At 42.0% G+C, this 26,101-nt stretch overlaps 1 protein-coding gene across 39 annotated transcripts in view; it reads right to left on the reverse strand.

Moving 5' to 3' along the window:
- neb (nebulin) overlaps window positions 1-23,271 on the reverse strand; it is a 283,417-nt gene extending 260,146 nt beyond the window's left edge. For 36 of the 39 annotated variants that reach the window (XM_080199439.1, XM_080199440.1, XM_080199449.1 and 33 more), the window contains exons 1-12: window positions 23,180-23,271; window positions 22,100-22,199; window positions 11,799-11,867; window positions 8,763-8,801; window positions 8,609-8,638; window positions 7,743-7,772; window positions 6,807-6,833; window positions 6,599-6,721; window positions 5,470-5,577; window positions 1,818-1,922; window positions 1,578-1,682; window positions 189-293 (exon numbers count right to left, since the gene is read on the reverse strand). In XM_080199439.1, the coding sequence (XP_080055565.1) occupies window positions 189-293; window positions 1,578-1,682; window positions 1,818-1,922; window positions 5,470-5,577; window positions 6,599-6,721; window positions 6,807-6,833; window positions 7,743-7,772; window positions 8,609-8,638; window positions 8,763-8,801; window positions 11,799-11,867; window positions 22,100-22,171 (813 nt within the window). In that variant the 5' untranslated portion in view covers window positions 22,172-22,199; window positions 23,180-23,271. The remainder of the gene's footprint in view (window positions 1-188; window positions 294-1,577; window positions 1,683-1,817; window positions 1,923-5,469; window positions 5,578-6,598; window positions 6,722-6,806; window positions 6,834-7,742; window positions 7,773-8,608; window positions 8,639-8,762; window positions 8,802-11,798; window positions 11,868-22,099; window positions 22,200-23,179) is intronic. The other 3 variants (XM_080199416.1, XM_080199415.1, XM_080199424.1) reach the window with 3 other exon arrangements.
- Between the last annotated feature and the right edge of the window lie 2,830 nt (window positions 23,272-26,101).

Raw genomic sequence — 26,101 nt, forward strand, 5'->3', positions numbered from 1 at the left:
TTCCCAAAGAACCAATGCCGGAACAATGGATCAAATGACCTCTTGTGCCACATGGCTCTTTCACCCCATTAAAGCTTTGCCTCCTTTGTTGGCAACTGATCAAATGACCAAAAAAGTAATTTTAATTCTTATAATCATTATGTTAAAATCTCCAACACCCGAAAGACTAGAACGTTTAAGTCACTCACATCACTCAGAGCTTTCTGAGCACTGGCAACTCGTCTGAGCTCTGGGCTGTCAGTGTAAGGATAATAGAAGGGCTTCTCTTCCTCCCAGGCTTCTTTGTACAATTTCTTCAAGGGAAGGAAAACAATCGACATTAGTTCAACTTCAATTTGGAATCATACCTATAATTCTTAGTGACATACAACTTGCAATTAAAAATAACTGCTTTTCACAAAACAGATGTTGATGCTGAAAATGTAAAAATACACTTCCCTGAACACAGTAAGAATTGAATGTACTGGTCAATAAGGCTGTCCTTTGACACAGTGTTGATTCTTTAATCGCTACATGGTGAAGTAAAACCTGGAGATTTTTGCCCATAATTTTTCACAGCATGTATTTCTAATGTCACTTGCACTATTTGGATAGATCAGAGAGAAACCAGGGACCTATCTACAGAGCGAGTTACTCTATCCCATTCTTATGCATCTTCTAGCCTTCCATAGAGCACCTAAAGTGCAGAAAGAAGCTATTCAGCCCATCAGGTCTGCACTGACTCTCCAAAAGAGCATCCCACCTTTCCAGGCCCTCCTGACAACCCCAGAGAGAGAGAGGAACACCAGGATTAGCCAATGGTGCCAGATGTGGTCTAGCCATGTACACTTTTGCAAAAGGGCTACAAAGGACAGAACTGTGTAACCTGATAAGAAAACAATTTTCTGTCCCGCCTGCCACAGGAATCGTAGGGATGAGGGCAGCCGGAAAATCCCACCCTTTGAACTTTGCCACTCCCCACCCCAACCCGCAATTGAACCCACCAGCCGGGGGTTTGGGAGAATTCTGCCCATTGTGCAGACTTTTTGTGCTGGAGGTTTTTCACTGCCCAATACTCTGTTATTCTTCGTTTCGATCTTCGCAAAATGACTGCTCATAAAATAGTGACAAACACCTGACCTGGAAAATCCATGGTGGGCTGGGGGCGAAAGGGTGAGGGCAATAAATATTAGCCCTGCCAGTGTCACCCACTTCCCATGAATGAACAAAAAAAAACTTGTGCATTTCTCAGAAGTACAGTCAGAAGTCTCACAACACCAGGTTAGAGTCCAACAGACTTCTTACTGTGCCCACCCCACTCCAAAGCCGGCATCTCCACATCAGTTCTCAGAGGTGCCTGTAGCTCATTGGTGGACATTCCAGAGAGACTTCCACCAAATCCCAATTGCAACGCCACCCTTCTCCTCCCCCCCAACCAACAGAACCCCAAGTACAGCCTGTCTCTTAGCCGCCATGGCGATTGAATCATTTATTTTGTGTCATTGTCGAAGCAATGCGACTGTTCTGACAAAAATAATGCCTAAAGTATAATATTGCCCTGGTGTTTGCTACTTGACTTGATGAATAAGTCTCTTTACCGGACTGAAGTTTTCAGCAAATTTCACAGCTCGCACAAGCTCAGGGGCATCTGGTGGAAGCTGGTAGACATCCTTGGTGTCTTCCCATTTCTGTTTATACAACACCTGGAATAGACAGTTCAATAGGCATGTCACTAAACTGATTGGGACATGCAGTAGATTTGTATTACACAAGAAGATCATGTAAGATGTGATCTGCATTCAATCTTAGTATCGGCAGTGCACTGTAGGTAGCGTTACCTTGCTAACTAACTGGGAAACATTTTTAGCGTGTTCGATATCCCGGGCCTTCCCATCAACATGGCACATAGTCTTTGATTTGTCTCCATCGGAACGATACTTGACCTTTAGAATTAAAAAAGAATTAGCTTTTACAAAATATCACATTGCGTCCAAAGCAGCAACAAAGCATTCAACCCAACAGATCTTTATCAGTATTTACACTCCACTCAAGACTCTGGAATCTGATTCGCCGGCCCGGCTTCAGGCTGATAGCTTCAACGACCAGGGAGCTCCAGTTAAAAGCCTCCCCAGTGCCTGCTCCAACTCCAAAGCAGAGATGGCCATCAGGAAGGCAGCAGTCAGGTTGCGCACCGCTGGATCTGGCCTTCACCCAATTGCTGAATCTCCAGACGGAAGATCAGTGAGGGATGATTTCATCACTTGTCTGATTGCAAGGCCAACTGGAGGAGCCCCAGTGCCTTCTGTCTGAGGAGATCATGCTGGCACTCCGAGGCAGCCAGGTCAACACTGCGAGGCTGGTGGCGGACACTGTGGAGATTCGGTTGTGGGATCTCTGCCCTGTGCTGGTGCAGGACATGAGCTCCATAGTGGACAGTGCAAAATCCATGGTGCAAGCCCTTGTGGGCATCGGTGAGTGCCTCTGCATTAGATGACAGCAGGGCTTTTTGCACCTCACTCCAGCTGCCCCTCTGCCCCAAAGAGGAAGCCAGGGGCCCTCGAGCACCCTTAAGGAGGAGGAGATTCTGGTTTGTAGCCCAGGAGTCTCCATCTGGAATTCTCTGCGGGTGCCCAGTCCATTTGACTCCCTCTCTTCTCCGGCCGTTCCAGCTATAGCCTCACATACCGAGGAGGGGATGCTGCCACCCTGCAGCAGCCCACAAGCACGTTGGGTCCCACTAGGGCACAACGCCCCAGGGGACACCCAGCAAAGTCATCACAGAAATAGGACACAGCAGACAGAATCCTGCCTCCACCTCTGATGTGGATCTTGGACAGACACTGAGATGTAAAGTTTGGTTTAGAAAAGTTTTTAGTTGCACCAAGTGGGTGTTGCTAGGCAATTGCGGCTAGTCAACATTGGGTAAGGAATAAGCCACCTTTTTCGCTGTGTTAAATCTCACCCTTTGCACCCTATTTGTACCTGCCCGCTCTCATTAGTTCTCGCTGCAGACCCGCTGCCTCAGCTACCTGGCTGCTTACCTCTGAACTCCCCTTTGGAAGTGGGGTCACATACTTCCTGCTTTTAAAAAGCTGTTGTAAAAAACCCATCTGCTTGAGGTGGCAATTCCAGGGTCAGGGGAGTTTACATTCAAACAGGTTCTCCCCATCTTTCTCGATGGGAACTGTTTCACACCAGTGAACAGAGCTGGGGACAATCGCAATGGGACACCTTCCCATTGTAAAACCATTGCAAAATTGTCGTTCTTGGCTCCCTTGATATTGCTCCTACACTGACTCCACTGCTGCCTAGTGCAATATCCCACCCTCGAGCACAAACATCAACATTATTATTCCAGTACAGGAGTGAGGGAATTCTGCATTGCCCAAGGTATTTTCTGTTTAAAAGTTTCTGCTTTTGACAGCCAAAAAAAATCTTTGCACCTCCTCCCCTCCATTGATTGACAGGCACTCTGCTTTGAAATAGAAATGGGACATCATTCCTTTCTGTCACTGCCAGGGTAGCCATTATGAATGCTTGGCTGGGGTTCAAAGGCTAGCATTGATTTTTCACCAGCAAATGGTCTATTGATTCAAGAACAAATTAAATTTTAAAGAGGCTATAATAACAGAATATTCTTTCTTTGTGCTTTCTTTACAAATCTAATTGCCACTGAAAGAATGATATAATTTTTACAAGGAATTTGTTTTCATTTTCTTTCCAGAATCAATGATTGTGACCAGAGTTTTACCGGAATCACAGAGCAGAATTCTCTGTTGGCCGTGGGCGGGATTTTATGAGCCTTGCCTGAGCAACATTGCAACATCCCAGCCTGTGTGTTTGAATTCAGGGTTTGATTAAATTGTTAGAGGTTTATTTTCTCCAACAATGTTATTGCATGGCTCCTGAGGACACTACATAGTACATTATGGGTGCATGGCTATGGAAGATGCATGGAGGACATGGATGAAGCTTAACATATCTGGGGGGACACAGAATGGCATGAGAGTGGGTGGAGATGAGGGGGTATGGGTAGCAAGGGTGATCTGATGGTGGGAGGTGGGAATTGGTGTGGGGATGGGTGGGTGGTGATAAGTGTTTAAGGCGGTGTTTAAATGGTGTTGGAAAATGGGCTGCTGTGTTGGAGAACCGAGATAAGCCTACTATCCAGCCTGCTTCTGCACTCACACTACCCATGCATTCCACTGTGTCTTGCAACCTGCACTACATATGTAAGCTGGACAATGTCATACATGGGTCAGGTGTGCGTTTTGGCGATGCAAAAAAGCACAGGTCAGGTTTATTCAAGTCCATAGGTAAACCACGATTTTTAATTAGATGTGTACTTTAATGGCTGAAGTTGGTGCATTGCAAGTAAAGGCTACATGCAGTGTACATGCAGTCTACATGCAGAGACTCTACTAGATTACTGGTGAAGTGTGTAATCACTGCCACAGAACAAAACAAGGAAACTTGGGTGTTTAGGTTGGGGTTGTGGGAGGTTAATACCCTGGTAACTACAATAATAGAAGTTTGAAATTCTAACAATGTGACCTTTACTTGAATGAGTTTCCATCTACAAGCTCAAACTTGAGAGCTTTAAGAAAATCAGTTTAAGTGAGGCCCTTTCCAATAAATTTCAGGTTTACTTTTGTGTTGATATGTGGCCCCATTGTCATTACTGAGTTGATGATGGTAATTTAGCAGCAATAATACAGCATTAACTTTTACTTCTTGCATGGTGCTTGTCGCAGAGGCTGGCCCCCATGGATTGGTCTTTTCAGCCATCAGTTAAAGTCTACCGTATGAAGCAATCTCATTTCCAATGGATTTGATCTACTGCATGTCCATCCTCTTGGGAGCGCAAAGAGGTAAGTGGAATTGGGAGCATAAGCAGATCAGCCATGATCTCATTAAAAGGCAGGATAGGCTCGAAGGATCAAATGGCTTACACCTAATTTTAAATCCTACGTTTCTTATATAGATGGAAGGAAGGATGTTAATGTGAGTACCTCATGAACTAGAGATGTTTACAGTAGATGGAGAGGTGGGGGTGGTATTGGGAGAGGGAGTAACACAGGAACAAATTCGGACTGTTTGATGAAGGGGTGGCATGATGGCACAGTGGTTAGCACTGCTGCCTCACAGTGCCAGGGACCCAGGTTCGATTCCCAGCTTGGGTTGCTGTCTGTGTGGAGTTTGCACATTCTCCCCATGTCTGCATGGTTTCCTCCCACAGTCCAAAAGAAGTACTGGTTCGATGCATTGGCCGTGCTTAAATTCTGCCTCAGTGTACCCGAGCAGGCGTCAGAGTGTGGCGACTAGGGAATTCTCACAGTAACTTAATTGCAATGTTAATGTAAGCCTACTTGTGACAACAATAATTAAACTTTAAGATCCAATATTTTTCCAATTTATGGAGTTGTTCGTATAATTGCGTTTCTCAGTAGAAGATGTAACCTTTTCAATTTTAGTCTCCGTGTTCCTCACCTCACTGAGCTGTTCCTGAGCCTTCCGAATTCTCTTCAGCTCTGGCGAGTCTGAGACAATAGCATATGGTTTTCCTCTTTCCTTCTCAAATTCTTCCTTGTACTTGTTCTAAAATTGAGAACATTTCTTTGCGTCAAAATTACAAAAAAAAAACATTTCTGTCATCTGAAATTAGGCACTGTGACAATCGCTGGGAAAATACACTTGAGGATTTCCCAATCATTCACGTTGATGCGTTGTCAGCTCAGTTCTCCCAAAGGCACAATGCCACTTCAGGGAAAATTATTGTGTTCACATTACCCAGCAGGTTGGGGAGAAACATGAACAACATAAAAACTGCCACAGCCTTCACAATTTTAATCAACCAAAGCCCTTGACACAGTGGACCTGAATTTCATCTGCACCGCTGAGTGAGAATGAGGCGGCAGCACAATGGAAAACATAACTCAGCTGAAGCTATGGGTGTAGGGGGAGGTGCAGCCTTGCAATGGGTCACTCATTACTCCATGGGGAAATCAACTAGTTTGTTATCTTTGAAAATTAACTCAGTTTGCATTGTCAAATTAAACACCTCTCACCTCAAACTATCGGTGGTCTTCTGCTGGACATCTTACAAATCTGTCCATCAGTTAGTTTATGATTTTTAAACAGACAAGTGCCAACTAAGTGGGAGCTGAAGGCACATTTAATCACATAATTATATGAGATAATACATCCTCTGATAACCCTGGTGAATTATCACACTATAGCATGGTCCATTTAGTATTTGTACTATTCTGCGCACTTGTAACAGACTGGAAAGTTCAAGTTCAAAATTTAATCTGCTTTTCAGTAGCTGACCTTTGAGATACTGCACTGGGGATTGTGTTGGGTTGGGAGAGGTGTGGTTTGGTCCAAATTAACTCAGTGTTTCAGAGTAGGAATAATGTCTAACCAGGCTATAGTAAGTCCAGACAACACCCACCAGAAACAGAGTCCATATGGATATCAAGTGAAGACACACTTGGTGTCAGATGTGAAGACCTCTTCTCATATGGAGGAAGAGCACTTCAACAAGGTACCCAAGAGTGGGGAAAATAATGCTTAACCAGCAAATCAACGCACAAAGCATGAAATAAAGATTTCGTACCGAACTGAACAGATCCTGCATCTTATGACTGTGTTCAAGATAAGGAGTCATGAACTTTGACTTGTCAACCTTCTTCTTTTTTCTCACTTCTCTGACAGGTAGCCCCGAAGCAGACTTATGAACCTTAAATAATGAATAAAGCAATATTAATTCTGCCCCATGAACAAACACACTACCAAATGTTCATTATCTCATCACTTACACTCACCTCATGGACAGTGTGTGGCTCCGTTACCTGTGGGAAAGAAAAATGGTCATTTAGTCACAAAATAAATTCGTTCACATCTCTTGCAGAGCATCAAGAATTGGTTCTGTCCCGGTCAACAAATGCATCACCAAATGTTGGCCAAGTTTCACTTTCAGTGGCAAAGCGATGGTGATCTTGAATAAATTTGCTCAAAAAATCTAGAAATCTCTGTGGTGTGAGTCCCCATTTCTCAATGTTACTTTGATTTTGTCATCAGCTAGTGAAGGTCTTCCGTGTCCGGCGACTGAGATGTTAACAAGCAGGTTAAGCATCCAGTCACATTTGAAGAATTCTCATAGAAAGCAAGTCAGGAAGTTAAAAACCATTGATTCTTCCAACTGGGGGTGGCACAGTGGTTAACACTGCTGCCTCACAGTGCCAGGGGCCCAGGCTCGATTCTCAGCTTGGGTCACTGTCTGTGTGGAGTTTGCATGTTTTCCCTGTGTCTGTATGGGTTCCGTCCCACAGTCCGAAAGACGTGCTGGTTAGGTGCATTGGCCATACTAAATTCTCCCTCAGCGCACCCAAACAGGCGCCGGAGTGTGGCGACTGGGTAACTTCATTGCAGCGTTAATGGCAGTAAGTCTACTTGTGACACTAATAAGTAAACCTTGTTAATCATTTAGAAACAGCGAAATAACGTTAGGTTAATCACACATGGTTTAAGATGGAAATTGAAATAATGATCATGACAAGCTTTTGGAAAATGTCCAGGTGCAGGGATCTAACCAGTGCGCCTGTGGAGAAGCAGGGTATCACCGGCAGCAATTTCTGGAATCCCACCTTTAACTACAGACTTTGGAAACCACTGTCAGGTTCACATGATGTTGACTGCTGACAATTCCACTGCAAAATCCAGGCCGTTAGTTAATTATTTCATATGTTTAGGCTTCTTACCTCGTGAATGATCGTGCGTGGCTCTGAAACCTTGTGGGAAAGACCAATAGTCATTCAGTACCATATAAAAGGAGGATTTGTGGTGGAATGCATAGCACCCTCATCTTTGAGTCAGGAGATCTAGGTTTGTGTCCCATTCTAGGACTCAACAGGAGAGGAAGGTGCGTTCACAACATGGTCAAACAGACAGGTTGACTATTAGCTTGTAAGTCGTTCCAACATAAGCCAATGGCAGGCAGTGAGAGCAGGAAGCAGTGAGGCCACAGGCCGGACCACTCAATGCCAAGAACCACTTGGGATGTGGAGATGCCGGCATTGGACTGGGGTAAACACAGTTAGAAGTCTCACAATACAAGGTTAAAGTCCAACAGGTTTATTTGGTAGCAAATGCCACTAGCTTTCGGGGCTTTGCCCCTTCATCAGGTGCGTGGCCACCAAATAAACCTGTTGGGCTTTAACCTGGTGTTGTGAGACTTCTTACTGTGAAGAACCAGTCGGTGCAGCCATGTGATGGGATTTAATTGGAACATCCATCGTCACCATCCGTAGCTCCAGGCTACCAAATGTATGTAAAAGGGTACGTTACGACAGCAACTCAGCCACCTTGAGAGCTGGTTGGCTCAGGTGGCTGAACTGCCAGTGTGGCTCCGATTGCAGCCAGCTTCATGGGGGGTTCGATCCCAGGGCCAGCTGAGTTGGATTTGGGCCCGGACTCCTTGCCCTGCCTATGGTAGAGATTGCAGACCTGTGGGACTAGGGGCACAGAACTCAAGATGAAAAGGTGTCGCACTTAGGATAGTGCACATTATTAAGTTGACCTCAGGATACAAAGCGCAGGAAATTATTTGGTTTGTTACTGTGCTCACCTCGTGAATAACTGTTCGTGGTCCTGTTACCTTGAAGAAAGGAAATGTGATTGATTAGCTGGATAAAAGATGTCATATTCACTGCAGCAAAACAATATTGATTTCACATCTTAAAATAATGCACCTTCACAATTTGTTTAAGCTTATTACTTACTGTTGTCACTTCTCGAATGAATGTGTGTGGTTCTGAACCCTTGAAAGAAAGAAAGAAACGTGTCAATTGAGCAGTGAGATTATGTTGACTGCAGCAAAGTTTACATGGAGTGCAGTCGCTGGTTGGCAGAACTGGTCTATCTGAAATGTAGCCATGCAATATCAAGCCTGTTACAAAACATTCAATAAATCATTGCATTTCACTGCTCCAGTTTGGTGATATTCATTTCCAGACAGACAGCAAGAGACTTTGTTCACATATTATTAATCCTCTTGAAATCCAAAGGAATTTTGTGTCATTAAAATGGGCGAGAGAAACAAATTTGATGAGATTGGAGAGTGCAATATCTGCAATAATGGTCAGTACTTTGTCCATTCCTCTAATGAAGATAATGTATCCTGATTGGAATGCATGAGCTAACACTTTGGTTAAAATTGGAGACCAGTGTAACTTCATAACCCAGCATGGGATCCTATTTTAACTCCTCATCTGTGATTGGGTGTTGAGTGAGTTAAAATTGGTTCTCCTGTATTCATTACCAATGTCCTGCAGCACAATTTCAAGCCATAAAGTTAAACTGAAAAAAGCTCAATGTCACAAGTCTGGTGAAAGAGATCATGTGTAATATGTTAATTTATCTATATGACTCAACTGCTGATTGGCCTGTTCTGTCTTTCCAACCCACATTTTTGCTTTTCTCTGGTCTTTATTGTAGCGTTAAGATTCATTTTTGAAAACTGCTCTTGACATTGCATGCAGTCCATCAGATTTAAAAAATACATTTTTCCACATCAATTTTTTCTTTAGCAATTGAGACGTGGCTACCATTTCCTAACTAATTGTGGTAGAACTGATGGGAGATTTTTTTTTTAAATCCTTAATTCAATACCTTACAACAGTGGTGTGGCCCAGGGCTACAGAGTGGTGCACTGATTAACACTGCTGCCTCACAGCACCATGGACCAAATTCAATTCCCAGCTTGGGTCGCTGTGAGGAGTCTGCACATTCTCCTCGTGTTTGCTTGAGTTTCCTTTGGGTGCTCCTGTTTCCTCCCACAGTCCGAAAGACGCGCTGGTTAGATGCGTTGGCTATGCTAAATTCTCCCTCCCTAGTTGCTGGAGTGTGGTGACTCAGGGATTTTCACAGTAACTTCATTGCAGTGTTAATGTGACACTAATAAATAAAATGTTACTACATTTTCTGTCTTGTTCATTGAGACCCATTCAGTTTGCCGTTTGCAGTTTGCCCATGCACAGAATGTCCACATTCTGCTGATTCCTGTCCATGTAGTTTTTTTTTCCTACCAGTATGACTGAAGTGATATGCAGTTAAGGGCAAGTTAAGTGAAGTGCATACAATTGTACACAATATTGACTGTGAGAGCCATGCACTCCCTCTGCTTCTGAAGAGTAAATATTTCTTTTGGTTTTACAATTTGAAGTTGATGGTAGTTCTATTAATACAGGAATGACTATGATGTGGAGATGTCGGCGTCGGACTGGGGTGGGCACAGTAAGAAGTCTCACAACACCAGTCATGCCCCTTCATCAAGTGAGTGCTCACTCACCCTGATGAAGGGGCAGCATTCCGAAAGCTTGTGCTACCAAATAAACCTGTTGGACTTTAACCTGGTGCTGTGAGACTTCTTACTGTAGAAATGATTATGCATTTTCTATGACTAATGAACTATTCGGCATGTATTAAATGCATTTAATCTTATCCAAGGGTCATGGTTAGTGAACATCTTCAATTTTAATCTTGCAGCCCACTGGGATGAAGGAGAGGGGCTTGCGTGGTCCACTCACCAGCCTAGGTTGTCCATCACTGCCTTACAGGCAAAGAGAAGGCAATAAAAATGTTTGATATTAAAGATTCCATTAATTATTTGATACAGTTTTACAATGTTTGTTCAGGTGGAAGAAAGTTGCTCGCAACCAGATTCTGAATAACGGGAGTAACTGATAATTAAGACTTGGTAACATCACAAACGTGCACATATCAGATGTATGAGAGTGAAACTGACGCCAAAGTAAGCATCAATGCATGTTTATCAAATCTAGGAAAAGAGATTTCAGATAAAAAGCATTTGCAACCTAACCTGGAATCTTAGACTTTAGCAAGATTTTCCATCAGACACTCTCCATGCTGCTTACCGCAAAGCCATGTATACTGTTCATCAGGCATACTCCAATGCTTGCAAACATTTTCGATTCCAAACACACAGCGCATCCAAAAAGTTTTGACAAAACATTAAATAAATCAATTATGCCTTGATCATACTTACCCAGTGTGACCAGCGCCACTGTGTGGCACCAAAGAGGGATGTATGAAAGCCTTATTAAGGTGTGTGATAGTGGTAACTTGCTACCTGAGATGTCTGAGTGGACTGCCATCTATCAGTTTGCATCAGGATCTCTAGAGTTTGCTATGCTGTGCAAGTTCTCAGATTTAACTCTTTTTCTATTGCGCTTTCAACCTTTTGTTGCAATGGCTTTCAGAGGCTGAGTGAGACAGGAGTGAAGTTTGTTTCAAGTAGATTCTAAATCTTGATCCAAAATTAGTTTAAATGCCAACTTTCCATTCATCTGAGATTGGGTCCTAGTGTGGGGGCCTCATGGGAGAGATGTGATGAGGATAATAATCGGTAAGTGACTTGGAAGTGCATTTGAACATGAAGCCTTACTTAATTCTGTAAACAAACTGTTCTTTTTAGTGGCTAATTCATTCATTTAGAAAAGCCAAAATTTGGTTTATGGTTTCACTCTGGTGGTTTTGAAGATCAGCCGAGCATGCAGCACCATCTTGCAGAGGGACCAGGATTTCAGTTTGATCCTAGAAGTATCAATAGCAAGCTGCATAATTGTGTTGCTTGATGTTTCTCAAGAAAGGTTGACAATAAAGCAATTAGCAGCAAACTCTCATGCAAATTTGGCTTGTCAGCCCGGCGACCCACATCAGCCACTTTCTAATGCCAGGAACAGGCATAAACAATTGCTCCATGCACGCCTGTAGCACATAAGGTACAGGCAAATTACCTCTTTTACCTCTGTAACCTTTGTAATCTCTTTTCCATTTACCACCTTCTCAACTTCATATGTATGGTACTACAATGGGGCAAATCCCACAGGGAATCAAAAACAAAAGGTTATCATCTTGCCCCACTATTTTCCAGCTCTGAGTGAGTCCACAAAAAACTTTTGAGATTTATTTAGAATAATTGACATTTTTGTTTATTTTATTCTGTTTCTTCTTTTCATCTCATTCATCCATTTTTAATCATCCTTTCTCACTTCCATTTTTCCACTTCTCCATTCCTGCTTTCCTTCTTGCCACCCTACTCTCTCCCGCCACCCTATCAGGGCACCTGCCTTAACCTGTACCTCTCTTCTGCCATCCACACATTCTGATCGCTTAATGGACACTTTCAGCTCCTTTCTCAGCCTTCTTCATCCTCATTTACATTCTCTTTGTCTTATTACAGCCCCTCCTGGCCTCATAGTATAAATCTTTTCTGATTTTCTTTACTCTTAGCTCTGACCAAGGGTCATCCAGACTCGAACCAACATTCTCTCTCCACAGATGCTGTCAGACCCGCTGAGCTTTCCCAGCATTTTCTGTTTTTGTTTCAGATTCCAGCACTCGCAGTATTTTGCTTTTATCTTGATATTCTTTGAGTTGCCTAAGGAACCTTTGCCTTGTATTGTATCGATTTACATTTAGGAACATAGGAACAAGAGTAGGCCATTCAACCCCTCAATTCTGTTCCATCATTCAATTGCATTGTAGTGATTTTATATCTAAAATCCAATTATACATCTTTGTTCCACATCCATTGATACCCTTGTTGAATAAAAATTTATTCATCTCAGTTTTGCATTTTGCAATCAACCTAGGCTCCCCAGCTTACAGAGGAGAGAGTTTTAGATTGCATTTAAGCAAAGGGTTTTTAGAATGGGCCGTGATATTTGGTTTAAGGAAATGGGTTAAATAGATTTTAGGTAGGGTAAGCACACAGGATTACAGGTAATATTCATGTGCAGGTTAAACACGAATAATAATAAATCTTTGGGCAAACATCTTGTAATTTCTATCTAATTCTACAAGAAAATAGATTCTGCGATCAACTGATGGATTCTCAGGTCTCCTGATTTCCATTAAAAGAAACTGTTGTTTTCAATTTTTGTCAGGGATGTTGTTCATAGAATCATTTTAGTGCAGAAGGAGGCTATTTGGCCCATCAAGTCTGCACTGGCCATAATCCCACCCAGTCCTATTCCCGTAACTCCACATATTTACCCTGCTAATCCCCCAACACTAGGAGTCAATTTAGCATGGCCAAAGAACCTAACCTGCACATCTTTGGACTGTGAGAGGAAACCCATGCAGACACGGGGAGAATGTGCAAACTTCACACAGAGGGTGATCCGAGGTCGGAATTGAACCCAGGTCCCTGGCACTGTGAAGCAGCAGTGTTAACGACTGTGCCATCGTGCCACCTATGCTTTAAAGGTCATATTTATTACCTATTGCTTAGTGGTGTTAAGGAGATGTCAGTTTTGGTTCAGTTGTAATAATCATACCTCTCTCAGGAAGTTATGAGTTCAAAACCCATTTCAGAAACTCCTTGAGCAGAAAGGCTTGAGGAGATCAGCTAAGCTGACATTTGAATGTTAGTAGTCTCGGAGGGGGCTTTAAACTGAGACATTATCTGCTCAACAGGTGAATATAAAGGATTTCACTGCACTGTTTGAACAGTGGAATTATCCCTGGTGCCCCGGCCAACATTATCCCTCAACCAACTTGATAAAAATAGATTATCCAGCCATGTCTCTTAATGCTGTTTGTTGGATCTTGCTGTGCAAAATTAACAACCTTGTTCCCTGTAAAAGTTTCTGCGCTGCAAAAGGACATTTTAACTGAAAGTGCGTTGGAATATTTTGAGAAAAATGCGACTTCTCTCTTTTCTTGCTTACAACAGAGTGGCTTACTAACCTTATAAAACACACCCATATAGTGTAGGAGCTTAATCTGCAGGATTTCTTTGTTACAATAATGTTTTACAATCCAGCAGCTTTTCTGGATATCTTATTCCCCTCCTATTGCTAGTGGATTTATTAAGTTAGGTTTACAAGTTTCTGTGGTGTGATTTACATTGTCAATCTCTCAGTTACCAGTGTTGTAACATAGCACTACATTGCCACAACAAAAACAGAAAATACTGGAGAATCTCAGCAGGTCTGACAGTATCTGTGGAGAGAGAATGGATTCCAATACACTCCAGCATCCACAGTAATACAAAGGGAAGAAAATAGCTTCTGAAACATCTTTTTGCATGTGACAGTGTAGGACACATACAACTGCAACTACTGTTATCTTTATTTATATAATTCTTTTATACATTCAAGTTTTTAAATGGATGTAGTAGGGGATGGAGATAATGAAACGGCTTGTCATAATCTTCCAATCTTTCATGGATACTGTGCAGGTAACTCAGAATTTGGTGAGTGGCAAATGTAATACCTTTATTCAAGAAGAGATGTAAGAACATTCTCAGTAACAATTGGCTGGTTAGCTTCACCTCAGTGTTGAGTTAGGTTTTAGTAACAATAATCAGGGGAAAATCAGATAGTTGGAAAGGTTTGACCTAATTAAGGAGACAGCATGGATTTGTAAAAGGAAGACCATGCTTGACTGATCTAATTAAATGTTTTGGTGAAGTAACACAAAAGGTTGCAACAAAATCCAACAGAAGTTGGATTTTAAGAAAACATTTGACTGAGTGCCACATAAAGGCTGGTTAACAAAATTGAGACTTATAAAAATGGGAGGGTCAGTGTCAACTTGGATAATAAACCAGCTTAAGGACAGTAAAAGATGGGCCATGTTAAATGATTGTTTTTCATTGTGTAGGATGGTAGACAATGGTGTTCCCCAGTAGGCAATGAATGGACTAGTGTCGGTCTTTGTGACTTTTTGGTAGTGGAATATGACATAAAATGCCAAAGTTTGCCGATGGTGCCAAACTTGGAAGTATAGCAAATGTTGAAGATAGTACTAATTGACTACCACAGGGCATAAGTAGACCAGCAGAATGAACAGACACATGGTAGATGGAATTTAATGCAGCAAGTGTGATATGAGGCATTTTGGTGGAAGAGATAGGACGAGGGAACTTAGACTTAATGGCACAGTCCTAATCTCTGTACAGCAACAGAGGAACATGACGGTTCATATGAGTAGATCTTTGATCTTTGAAGGCTGCAGGAGACATTGTGAGAGTAATTGGCAGAGCACTTGGGACTTGGGGCTTTGTAAATGGAGATACTGAGTAAAAAAGCAGAGAAGTTATACTGAACCTTTGCAAAACTCTGGTTAGCTCACAGTGAGAGCATGGCATCCAGTCCTGGTCACCACATATATAGGAATGATGTGAGGCTCTGTGAGAGGGTGGAGAGGAGATTTACCAGAATGGATCCAGGGATGAGGGATTTTAACTGCAAGATTAGGTTGGAGATGCTGCAGTCTTGGAGCAAAAGCGATGTGATTGAAGTTTACAAGATTGTGGAAGAATTAGATAAGGTAGACAAAGAAAAGTTGTCCCATTAGCTGACTGTACAAGGGCTAAAGGACATAGATAAAAGATTTTGGGTAAGTGACATAGTGACACAGATGTGAGGAAGGAATTCTTCACACAGTGAGTGGTAATGATTTGGAATTAGCTACAATGGTGGCTGAAATGGAGACAATCAATGATTTCAGAAGGAAACTGGATGGGCACTCGAGGGAAATAAACTAGCAGGGGAATGGGACTGATTGGGTTGCTCCACAGAATATAAGCTGAATAGGCTCTTTCTGTGCAATAATAACTCTTGACTGCTGGACTGATTTAACCTCATTGACAGCAATCTTTCCTCTATCAGCCAAAAGCAACCACCAGAGTATTCTTTGAGCAGAAGGAATGCTGTTCCCTCAAAATAAAAAGAAGAGTAGAATACAATGTTATGGCGCTGGCTATATTTAATGCTCATGGGTGAAGATTTTCTCTCTGGACTAGGGTTAACAAATTTTAAGCATTTTTTGAAGAGCATGATTATGATTTTGCCAAACTTAATCCATAGACGCAAGAACATTATAGGACCAAATGGAGCCATTTGGCCCATTCTGCCTTTGCTGACACTTTGGGCAGGATTTTACAGCCTCACTCGTCCCAAAACTGTAAAATCCTGCCTGACATCAATAGACATGTCCATTCTCCGCTCCCCCTGCCCACTCTGATTCCTGTGGCTAGGGGGGAGTGGTGGGGGGGAGGGGGGGGCAGGGGGGTGGTAAAATTCTGATCTTTGGCCCTTGCTCAGTAGCACTGCAACTTCCTCCTGGGATTACCGAATGTGCTTCCACTATCTTTTCAGACCAAACATCCCGGATTATAACCCTCCTTGCATTAGAATCCTGCTGTCCTCCCCTCATATTCTGGTTACCAACCTTCACATTTGTAGAAACAGTTTCTCCTTATTTTATTCTATCAAACTCCCCTCATAATTTTCACAACTTTGATTGAGTCACTCCTTAATCTTCTCTGCCCTCAGTAGAACAATGCCAGTTTCTCTGGTCTCTCCACACGTCCCTCAAACCCAAGAACTACCAGGAGCAATCCCCTCATAAAGTGAATAATAATTATAAGTAAGCACAGTGGACGGCCTCAGGATGTCCCAAAGCACCCCAGTGAGACATGAGACAGGTTGGAAATCCACTTTGCTTTGCCAGAAGTGAGTTATATATCAACAAAATTCAGAATGAAACAATAGTATTTAAGTGGAAGGAATGACTACTATACTGCACCCATTATTAATTGAGATACTCTTCATGGTCAAAGGACATTTCAAAGTGCTTCACAGCCAATGAAGTAATTCTGAAGTATCATCACAATTGCAATGTAGGAACCAGGGCAGGGTCAATTGGCACACAGCAAAATCCCATAAATAACAACATGACAATGGCCAGAGAAACAGTGTTTTGCAATGATGTTGACTGAGGGACAAATATTGACCACAATACCAGTGATAACTCCCCTGCTCTTCTTCAAAATTGTGCCATGTGATCTGAAAAACAGCACCTCCAAAGGTGCAGCACACCATCAGTACTGCAAGGAAATCCTCGCCTTGATTTTTCTGCTCAAGCCCTGGGGTGGAACTTGAAGTTGGAAACTTGTAACAACTTAAAGAAGAGATTTTTAAAAAATTATGGGAGTTATGGAAACCTTAGAATTAAAAGTCAAAAGAGATGACTCAGCTATAGGCAAATAATCAATAGGGGAAGTTTGTGACCAAATAAAGCCCATAGGGTAATGCTGAACAACTTTAATTTAATATTTTGGGTTTGCATGAAATGAAGGTATATTTCTGAAAACAAAAGGGTTCAAGTCAATTCAAGTGGACAAGAGTTTTACCTGCAGGAAGCACTATTTCTTTTAGTCATTTGGTTTATTATAAATCCTGCATAAAACATCTTCTCTGTGAATTACTTTGTCATGATGTTGGTAGCGAAACTGAGATACTTGAAAAGACTGTTCAGATGACCTTTTGTAAACCCCACAGTGTAGGTTATTTGATTCACATCACACATTTTGAACCTGTTGAAGTTCTGTGTCCAAGTCTATTTTAGTCGATTTGGTTCATTACAACCAGCCTAGGACTGACTCATATTTCCTACAGTCTTCTGACACTGGGCTAGAATCTCCCACTCGCTTTCAGGTCTGAAATAATATGACTGACCACAATTTCCAATTCAAAAACTGGACAAGACTACATGGACTCGCTCCAGAGCTGGATCTCGGCCATCGTAAAGAAAACAATGACAACATGGAACAAATTTGTTGTGGATGGAAAACCGTTCTTCATGGCAAAGGCATGAAAACAATCTTGGAACTTAAGACAATGCTTATCGCTTCACGCACTTCACGCAATTTTCTCTGAAAGCAATGTGAAATGATTCAACAAAAGTCAATGATGATTGTGGGTTATTGTCTGGATGATGGAGGATGGAGTTGGGAAAGCAGATTACAGGAGGTTAGTAACCTGGATATGGAAAACCATTGGATGAGCAGGGAGAAAATGCACATATCATGATAAAGACACAGCACATGCTTTATGACACCTTAATTTAATCACTAAAACAATGCATGCACAATGAAATGAGTTGAGATTGCTCTGCACAATAATACAGTCAACAGAAAAATTAACTCATATCATATTAACATATTTCCACTATTATTAACGTATTTTATCACAACTTTATATTTGGTCTTGGGAAGACTTAACAGAAGTTTGTTTACAACTTCACTATTTTAATTAATTTAGTCCAGTCAGTTCTGATTTTAAACAGATACATTATAAGGGGCTGTCAATCACTATTTTATGTGTCATTTTTTACAACAATGCACCTTCAGTAGTACAAACGGTCTTACTATGACAGGCTTCTGCATGGTGTTGTAGAAACTCCACTATAATCCACTAACAGCAGAACTACTTAATCTATCATGAGCCATTTGCATAACCGATATTTGAATATGCTCACATTTTAGGACTGCACAACAAGTGAAATTCTTGGGAGCAGAAAGTTTGATGGAATAGATGAATTATAATTTTTTTAACCAAATACCATGATGGTTTGGTGGGTGAAGTTGCTCTCAAAAGTAACATTAAGATACATTTTCAGAATTAATTTTCAGGATTTAGTGCCCATCCTTAATTGCTGTAATGAGGGGGGGAGTGTGTTTTGATACAATTAAGGAGCTAGGCCGCTTCAGAAATAAGAGTCAAGCATAGTAGGAATATAAGAAATAGGGATGGGAGCACATCATACGATTCAGTGAGGTCATGACTGAACTTGTACATTAATTCCACAATATCATTCTATTCCACATCCTTTGTCCTCAAAAATCTATCAATCTCAGTCATGAAAATACATAATAACCAAGCATTTAAAGTCCTAGAGGGAGGAGAATTCCAAAGATGGACAAATTTCCAAGTGAAGATATTTCTAGTCATCACAATCCCATATCATAGATATTATAGAATCTCTACATTGCAGAAGGAGGTCCAACGAGTCTGCACTGATTCTCCTCAGGGCATCTTTACCCAGATCCACCACCCCCAATTCCCGTAACCCCATGCATTTACCATGGTTAATCCACAGAACCTACACACCTTGGGACACTAAGGGTGAAATTTTACTGGCACATCCACCCAAGGTTCATACGATCCTGCGCAAGGCCAACAGAAGATACCATTCTCTGAGCCTTGCCCGCCCCTGAAATCAGCAGCATGCCAGTAAAGTTCCGACCTAAGGGGCAATTTAGCATGGCCAATCCACCTAACCTGCACAGCTTTGGACACAGGGGGGAAACTGGAGCACCCGAAGGAAATCCACGCAGACACAGGGAGTACGTGCAGATTCCACACAGACGGTCATCCAAGGACGGAATTGAACCCAGGTCCCTGGCACTGTGAGGCAGCAGTGTTAACCACTGTGCCACTGTGCTGCTCGTACTATATCATAGAATCACAGAATTATAGAATCCCTACAGTGCAGAAGGAGGCCATTCACCCACTGAGTTTGCACTGACCGCAACCCTACCCAGCTCCTATCCCATTGTCCCACATATTTACCCTGGTAGCCCCCAAACACTAAGGGGCAATTTACCATGGCCAATCAACCTAACCTGCACACTTTTAGACCAATTATCCTAAGACTACAATCCCCAGTTCCAGACCCTCCAGTTTGGGGAAGACAGGCTCTTGCCTGTCAACCCTCTTAGAATTTTATGCATTTCAGTTAACAAATTTTTATCAGTTACAGTGACTGGAATAAACACATTACATCAGCATCATTAATTGTAAATTATAGCATAGGATCGGAGGGCCCAAGTTCCCAATTCCCATTCTGAGTACGCTTTCTAATTTCACCTACAACAATATTTGGGGTTTTGCAATTGCCTTAGAGCTCCTGAAGGAGACTGAGTGGATAAATAGCCAGAGTCACTAATGTTTTCCAGCACCAACCACTGCTTTCTGGAGGGATTTTTAATGATTCTGTCCCAATTACATCCCGTCCTCCAGTCCAATGATGTTCAGATTAGATTAATTGGTCATGCTAAAATGCCCCCTGTTGTCCCAAGAAGTGTAGGTTTAGGGGAATTAGCAGGGTAAATATGTGGGGTTACAGGGTTTGGATCTGGATGGGATGCTCTGTTTGGAGGGTCGGTGCAGACTTGGTGGGCCAAATGGCCTGCTTCTGCATTGTAGGGATTCTGTGGTTCTATGATTCATCTAAAGCTGAGATAACAGGTACACAGGCATAACTGCACCTTGCACAACTCCCCACTTGAATACCAATAACGTCAGCACACAACTTGAATGGTGGCACGATAGCACAGTGGTTAGCACTCCTGCCTCACAGCACCAAGGACCCAGGTCCAATTCCCGGGACCCTACTTGCGCATTCTCCCTATGCCTGGGCGGATTTCCTTCGGATTCTCCAGTTTCCTCTCACAGTCAAAAAGACCTGGTGGTTAGGTGCATTGGCCATGCTAAATTCTCCCTCAGTGTACCCGAACAAGCACCAGAGTGTGGCAACTAGGGGATTATCACAGTAACTTCATTGCAGTGTTAATGTAAGCTGACTTGTGGCATTAATAAATATATATTTTTTAAATGCTGGGAGGCATCACAAAGACCCTGATCAGTCTCAACACATTGACTACATGTGTATACTTTCCAGTAGGTGTCACTATCTGGTGACTAAGAGCAAAAGGAACCTTCACTTTTTCCTTCCTAAACTCGGGGCTGCTGTAGTCAATTTTAGGGTCCAACATGGATGAGTTAACCGATCGCAAGCTGAGAATTGACCTCAAGGCACTTAGGGTCTGTACAGCTCAATCCTACATTAATCTGGATACTTAATAATTGAGTCAATTAAGTGAGCCATTTTACTGAACAAATGGCCACAAACGTTTGCTTTATATCAAAAAAATGATGTATATTCCATCACTGAGTTAATTCATCCTTAATGTTTCTACTTTCTGAAGTAATCCAAGAGAATTCCTGTTAACAGGTATTGGCAGCCCTTATAATTATTGGATTATAATTATTAGAAAATTATCAGCTGTGATAAAAGATTGGACGTATCAAATGAGTATTCATTGGTTTACTTAACCATTAGTCAATTAGAGATCTACAGGTAGCGCAAAATAAAATCCCAAAAATGACAGTAAATAATGATTTAAAATATGTCGAGAAAGCTTTCAGTCATCACAGCAAATTTTGAAAAATACATTCGGAAAACTCCAAAGCAAATACAAATCAGAAATGTCTGCAGTTAATAAGTTGACGGGCTATTCCTAGGAATGCTAACTATTCAACAAAGATGAGTGCTTTATTCATGTAAAATCATCAATACCCGTAATTAGATTTTATGTTAATGGCTATTCTTGTTGATTTTCAGATTTTGGTTGAAATGGAAACCACTGCCATAGAGGAATATTCTAAGAGAGAAATAAAAAAGATGTCCAAGGCCAGTTGCCCAAATAAAATGCACTGGATTTTATTACATATCTGTCAGAGTAGATTCTGCCCTCCCAACTGCTTGGGAACTGACTGCTCAGCCTGTTTGAATGTGGATACTGCATTCCTTCTGCATGCGCAGCATGTCTTTTATTAGTGCTGACTGGTAAAGTATCTCAGTACAGCAAAAGGCTTCTGTACGAAGCGGAGAAATAGCAGTGGGCAATGATGCCAAAGATAAGGGAAGGTTAACATTGTGTTTTATTTGCCAGTGGGACATAATGAGGCAAATGTGTCCTCTCTTTTAAATTCTGGAGGCTGAAGGATCATTTGTGGGGTTTTTTTTCCTGCTTAACCCCATTAAATTGTTTTAATATAAAACACGCAAACCTCGTTTTAAGAGGTGCTGAAAAATAAAGGTTTGCTTCAAGAAGGAAAATCGTTGACGCTGTGTAAAAATCGCAGCACAATTTCCGTTTGTTAATTGTTAGTAACATTTGTCTACTGTATAGGAAAAAATCTTCGCTTATGAGCCCATCCTCTCTAATTTTAGCTAGAGACTACATATAATAATACTTTGTTTGATCCATAAATTATTTATATTTAAAAATCTTTATCACGAAGATTTAACCAGTGTAGGTATGGCTCCAATTATTGGTGGAATATATCATCGGAAAATCATTTTTAAGTGTTCAGTATATGAAGGCAAAACTGGAGTAAGAAAGCAAATTTGCTGATTTGGTTCCAAATTTCCACAACTGTTTTACACTTCTTACCGTTACAGTCTCCTCCACTTCATACTCTTCATATTCCTCATATTCCTCATATTCCCCCTCGTCGTCTTCCATGTTTACTGTGTTTCAGTGACTGAGCGTCCTAAAATAAGGCAACGGGGTCAGAATCTAAACCAATACGACCGAATAGAAAAAGAAAATGCATAAAAAAGCCTGAGAAAGGGGTGAAAGTAGGGGTGGATCTGTAAAGGTAAATTATTTCAAGGGGCTCTGTAATGGGATCAGGAAAGGAGTGAGCTTTGAGGCGCCCTATATACACATCTAGATAGACATATAATGTAAGGCAGACATACCGTGTACAAAAATACTTCTCGGACGTCAGCAATAAAGTATAACTGACGACCTCACTGAAATGGGCACTGTCCAAATGCCAGAGGAATGTACTCCCTTCGGTTTCTGCACACTTTAGCTTACAGCTGTAAAGAAAAGGGGAAGGGAAGGGGGGGGGTTGCGGAAAGTAGGTTAAGTGGTGATGTCAAATAATTAAATAAAATGGAAGTCTGGATATTTCTTTGCATAGTTTTGTTTCGAGGAATGATTTGCTTGTCCTGCAAATGGGTGGCACAGTAAATGAGGGGGGGATAGTCAGGAGAGGGAAGCGTCCAGATCAAGTAACCAGGGTTTTCAACAGCTGTTCCAATGCCTCGAGAAATTTGTCACAGAAGTTAATACCACGGTGCGATTGGCTGGTTTAGTTTAGCTAGCTGAGTTGCAATTCCTTCTGAGGCAAGCAAAGCCCACGGCAGCACAGTTAAATTTAGGAACACGGGCTGTGAGACTTTTCCAATATTGGGAGAAAATAACCAATAGCCGGGACTTGATTCTGAACTTAACACAAACCCAGAGCGACTGTTACCATTTATATACCATGTGGGAAATGTCCTCAAACAAAGGATCCATAGTTCAGAAGGTTGACTGTACTCTAAGCAAAGGTTCAAGACCCAATCGAATCTATCCTGACCAGAAATGTTAAAAAGGAGCTAAAGCACATATTACAGATAGCACCACCTTGCAAGAACACGCTCACAGCCAGCATTTCAGACAGAAACAACAAAATCTTACCCGTGATATTTAAAAGTAACTTCCCCCAGCAGTTAGAGCCTCCCCAACGCTCCCCTCCCAAGAAACGCTGGGTAAGAGCCTCAAGCTGCATCAGCGTCTAAATAATCATGTGAACCGGCGGACCAATCAGAAAGTGCTGTTACTCGGGTTTCAGATGCTAAATATACCTAGTGAGCCCTTTAATAGCCACCTGTTCAGCAAACCCAAGGAGAGACACCAGTGATGCTGGCCAAAGGCTTAGATGATCTCAGACAATGCAAATTCAGTAGCTGAAGCTTCCAGACCAGAAGACGATCCGAGCTGTTTGCTTTTCGAGTTAGCAGCTGTGGATATGTTTTCTGTTAACTTTCGTGACGGCAATTGCTTATTTCCTTTGGTTACAGCAACTCGAAGCAGGAGTAGGCCATTCAGCCCTTTGAGCCTGCTCCATCTTTCAAATGATCATGGCTGATCATCAAATTCAATATCCTGATTTCCCCCCCTTCTCCCCATGTCCCTTGATCCACTTAACCCCAAGAGCTAGATCTAATCTCTTCTTGAAATCAGACAATGTGTTGGCCTCAGCTGCATTCTGTGATAGTGAAATCCACACATTCATTACTCTCTGGGTGCAGAAAATGCTCCTCACCTCAGTTCTAAAAGGTTTACCCCTTATCCTCAAAATCTGAGCCCCAGTTCTGGACTGCCCCACCATCATGAACATTCTTTCTGAATTGTTCCTGTCTGACCCTGTTAGAATTTTATAAGTTTCTATGCAATCCCCTCTCACTCTTCTAAACTCTAGTGAATATAATCCTAATCAATTTAGTCTCTCCTCACATGACAGACCTGCCATCCCAGGAGTCAGCCTGGTAAACTTCATTGTACTCTCTCTATAGCAAGGACATCTTTCCACAGATAAGGACACCAAAACTGGTTGTGTTAACATTTGTCAGAAGGTTGTAGGTCTGTAAAATAAGTCCTCATAGGCCGGTGTCTGTGAAGATTCCCTTTATTTGCAAGGGAATGACAGATGACAAAGGGTGGTTGTGGAGGGTTGTTTTTTAAACTAGAGGCCTGTGATCAGCGATGTGCCTTAGGGATTGGTGCTGGGTCCACTGTTATTTGTCATTTATAATAATGATTTGGATGAGAATTTAGGAGACATGGTTGGTAAGTTTGCAGTTGACACTAAACTTGGTGGCATAATGGACAGTGAAGAAGATTATCTAAGGTTGCAATGGGATCTTGATCAATTGGGCTAGTGGGCTGATGAATTGCAGATGGAGTTTAATTTAGATAAATGTGAAGTGATGCATTTGGTAGATCAAATTGGGGCAGGACCTACTTAGTTAATGATAGAGCATTGGGAGAGTTATAGAACAAAGAGATTTAGGGGTACAGGTTCATAGCTCTTTGAAAATGGAGTCACAGGTGGACAGGGTGGTGAAGAAGGCATTCAGCATGCTGAGTTTCATTGGTCAGAACATTGGATACAGGAGGTGGAATGTCTTGTTGAAATTGTACAAGGCATTAGTAAGGCCACACTTGGGTACAGTTTACAAAGGCCACAGTTGTGTACAGGCTGCCTTAGCAGCGGGAGGACCTGAGAGGTGGGGTGGTCACGTTACCCTCATGCCTGCATGGCGTGGGATGGGGAGTGTGGCAGGAGGGAGGTGGTGGGGGAGGAGGAGATGCTGCTGACAAGAAGAGGCCTCGATTGTCTACTCCTGTTCCGAGTTCTTATGTTGAGAACATAAGAACATAAGAAATAGGAGCAGGAGTAGGCCATCTAGCCCCCCCTAGCCTGCTCCGTCATTCAATAAGATCGTGGCTGATCTGATATTGGGTTCAGTTCCACTTACCCGCTTGCTCCCCATAACTCTTAATTCCCTTATTGGTTAAAAATCAATCTATCTGTGACTTAAATACATTTAACGAGGTAGCCTCTACTGCTTCATTGGGCAGAGAATTCCATAGATTCTCTATTCTCTAGGAGAAGAAGTTCCTCCTCAACTCTGTTCTAAATTTGCTCCCCCGAATTTTGAGGCAATGCCCCCTAGTTCTTGTTTCCATTGTAAGTGGAAATGACCTCACTGCTTCTCCCCTTCTAGCCCCTTCATTATCTTAATGTTTCTATAAGATCCCCCCTCAGCCTTCTAAACTCCAATGACTACAGGCCCAGTCTACTCAATCTCTCCTATTGAAGTTAGGTTCACCAACTAGCCAACACTATGACCTAAGTCTTCAGTTGACTATCCTATCCTCAATGCACTGGTGTAATGCAAGAGCAACAGTTTTCGTAGTAAATCATCTCATACAGGAGCACTATTGGCCATGGCAGGGACATGAAGAGATATTAGGGCAGGTGTCCAAAAGCCTCATCAAATAAGTAGGTTTTAAAGAGAAAAGGGAGATAGGGAGATAGAGAGGTGGAGTGGTTTATTGAGGGAATTTTAGCTCATAGGGCCTGTGTTTGGTGATTTGATCCGATTCAACATTAGCAGCTGTTCCTGAAGGCAGACATCATGTCTCATACAAATGAGTGAGCCTCTTCTTTAGGTCTACCCAGTGCCTAAGTAAATGAAAGAGAGACTCAAGGCCCAAACAGACTCTCACCTATTGGAATGTGCCACATATTGCCATGTGATCGCTCTTATTGTTGCTAAGCAGCTTGCATTTACACTTTTAACCTAGCTATTACCCTGGATAACTCAGTCAAGGTTCAGAAGTAATCAAATGATTTATTTAACACAGAACAGATCAATAAGCAATATTCAGTACAAATACTATTGATTACAGTGTTACACACATTTTGCTAATCTCTTCAATACAGCATAAATTATCATTTGCTTCCACTGAGCTATCACTCAACATATAGAGTCATAGTAATGTGATTCTTAAAGGTGGTTTATCAGTCCCGAACTGAAACACTAACACAGA

The sequence above is a fragment of the Carcharhinus amblyrhynchos genome, chromosome 11, assembly GCF_965287045.1.
Source record: "Carcharhinus amblyrhynchos chromosome 11, sCarAmb.v2.hapA, whole genome shotgun sequence".
In the NCBI taxonomy this organism is placed as follows: Eukaryota; Metazoa; Chordata; class Chondrichthyes; order Carcharhiniformes; family Carcharhinidae; genus Carcharhinus; species Carcharhinus amblyrhynchos.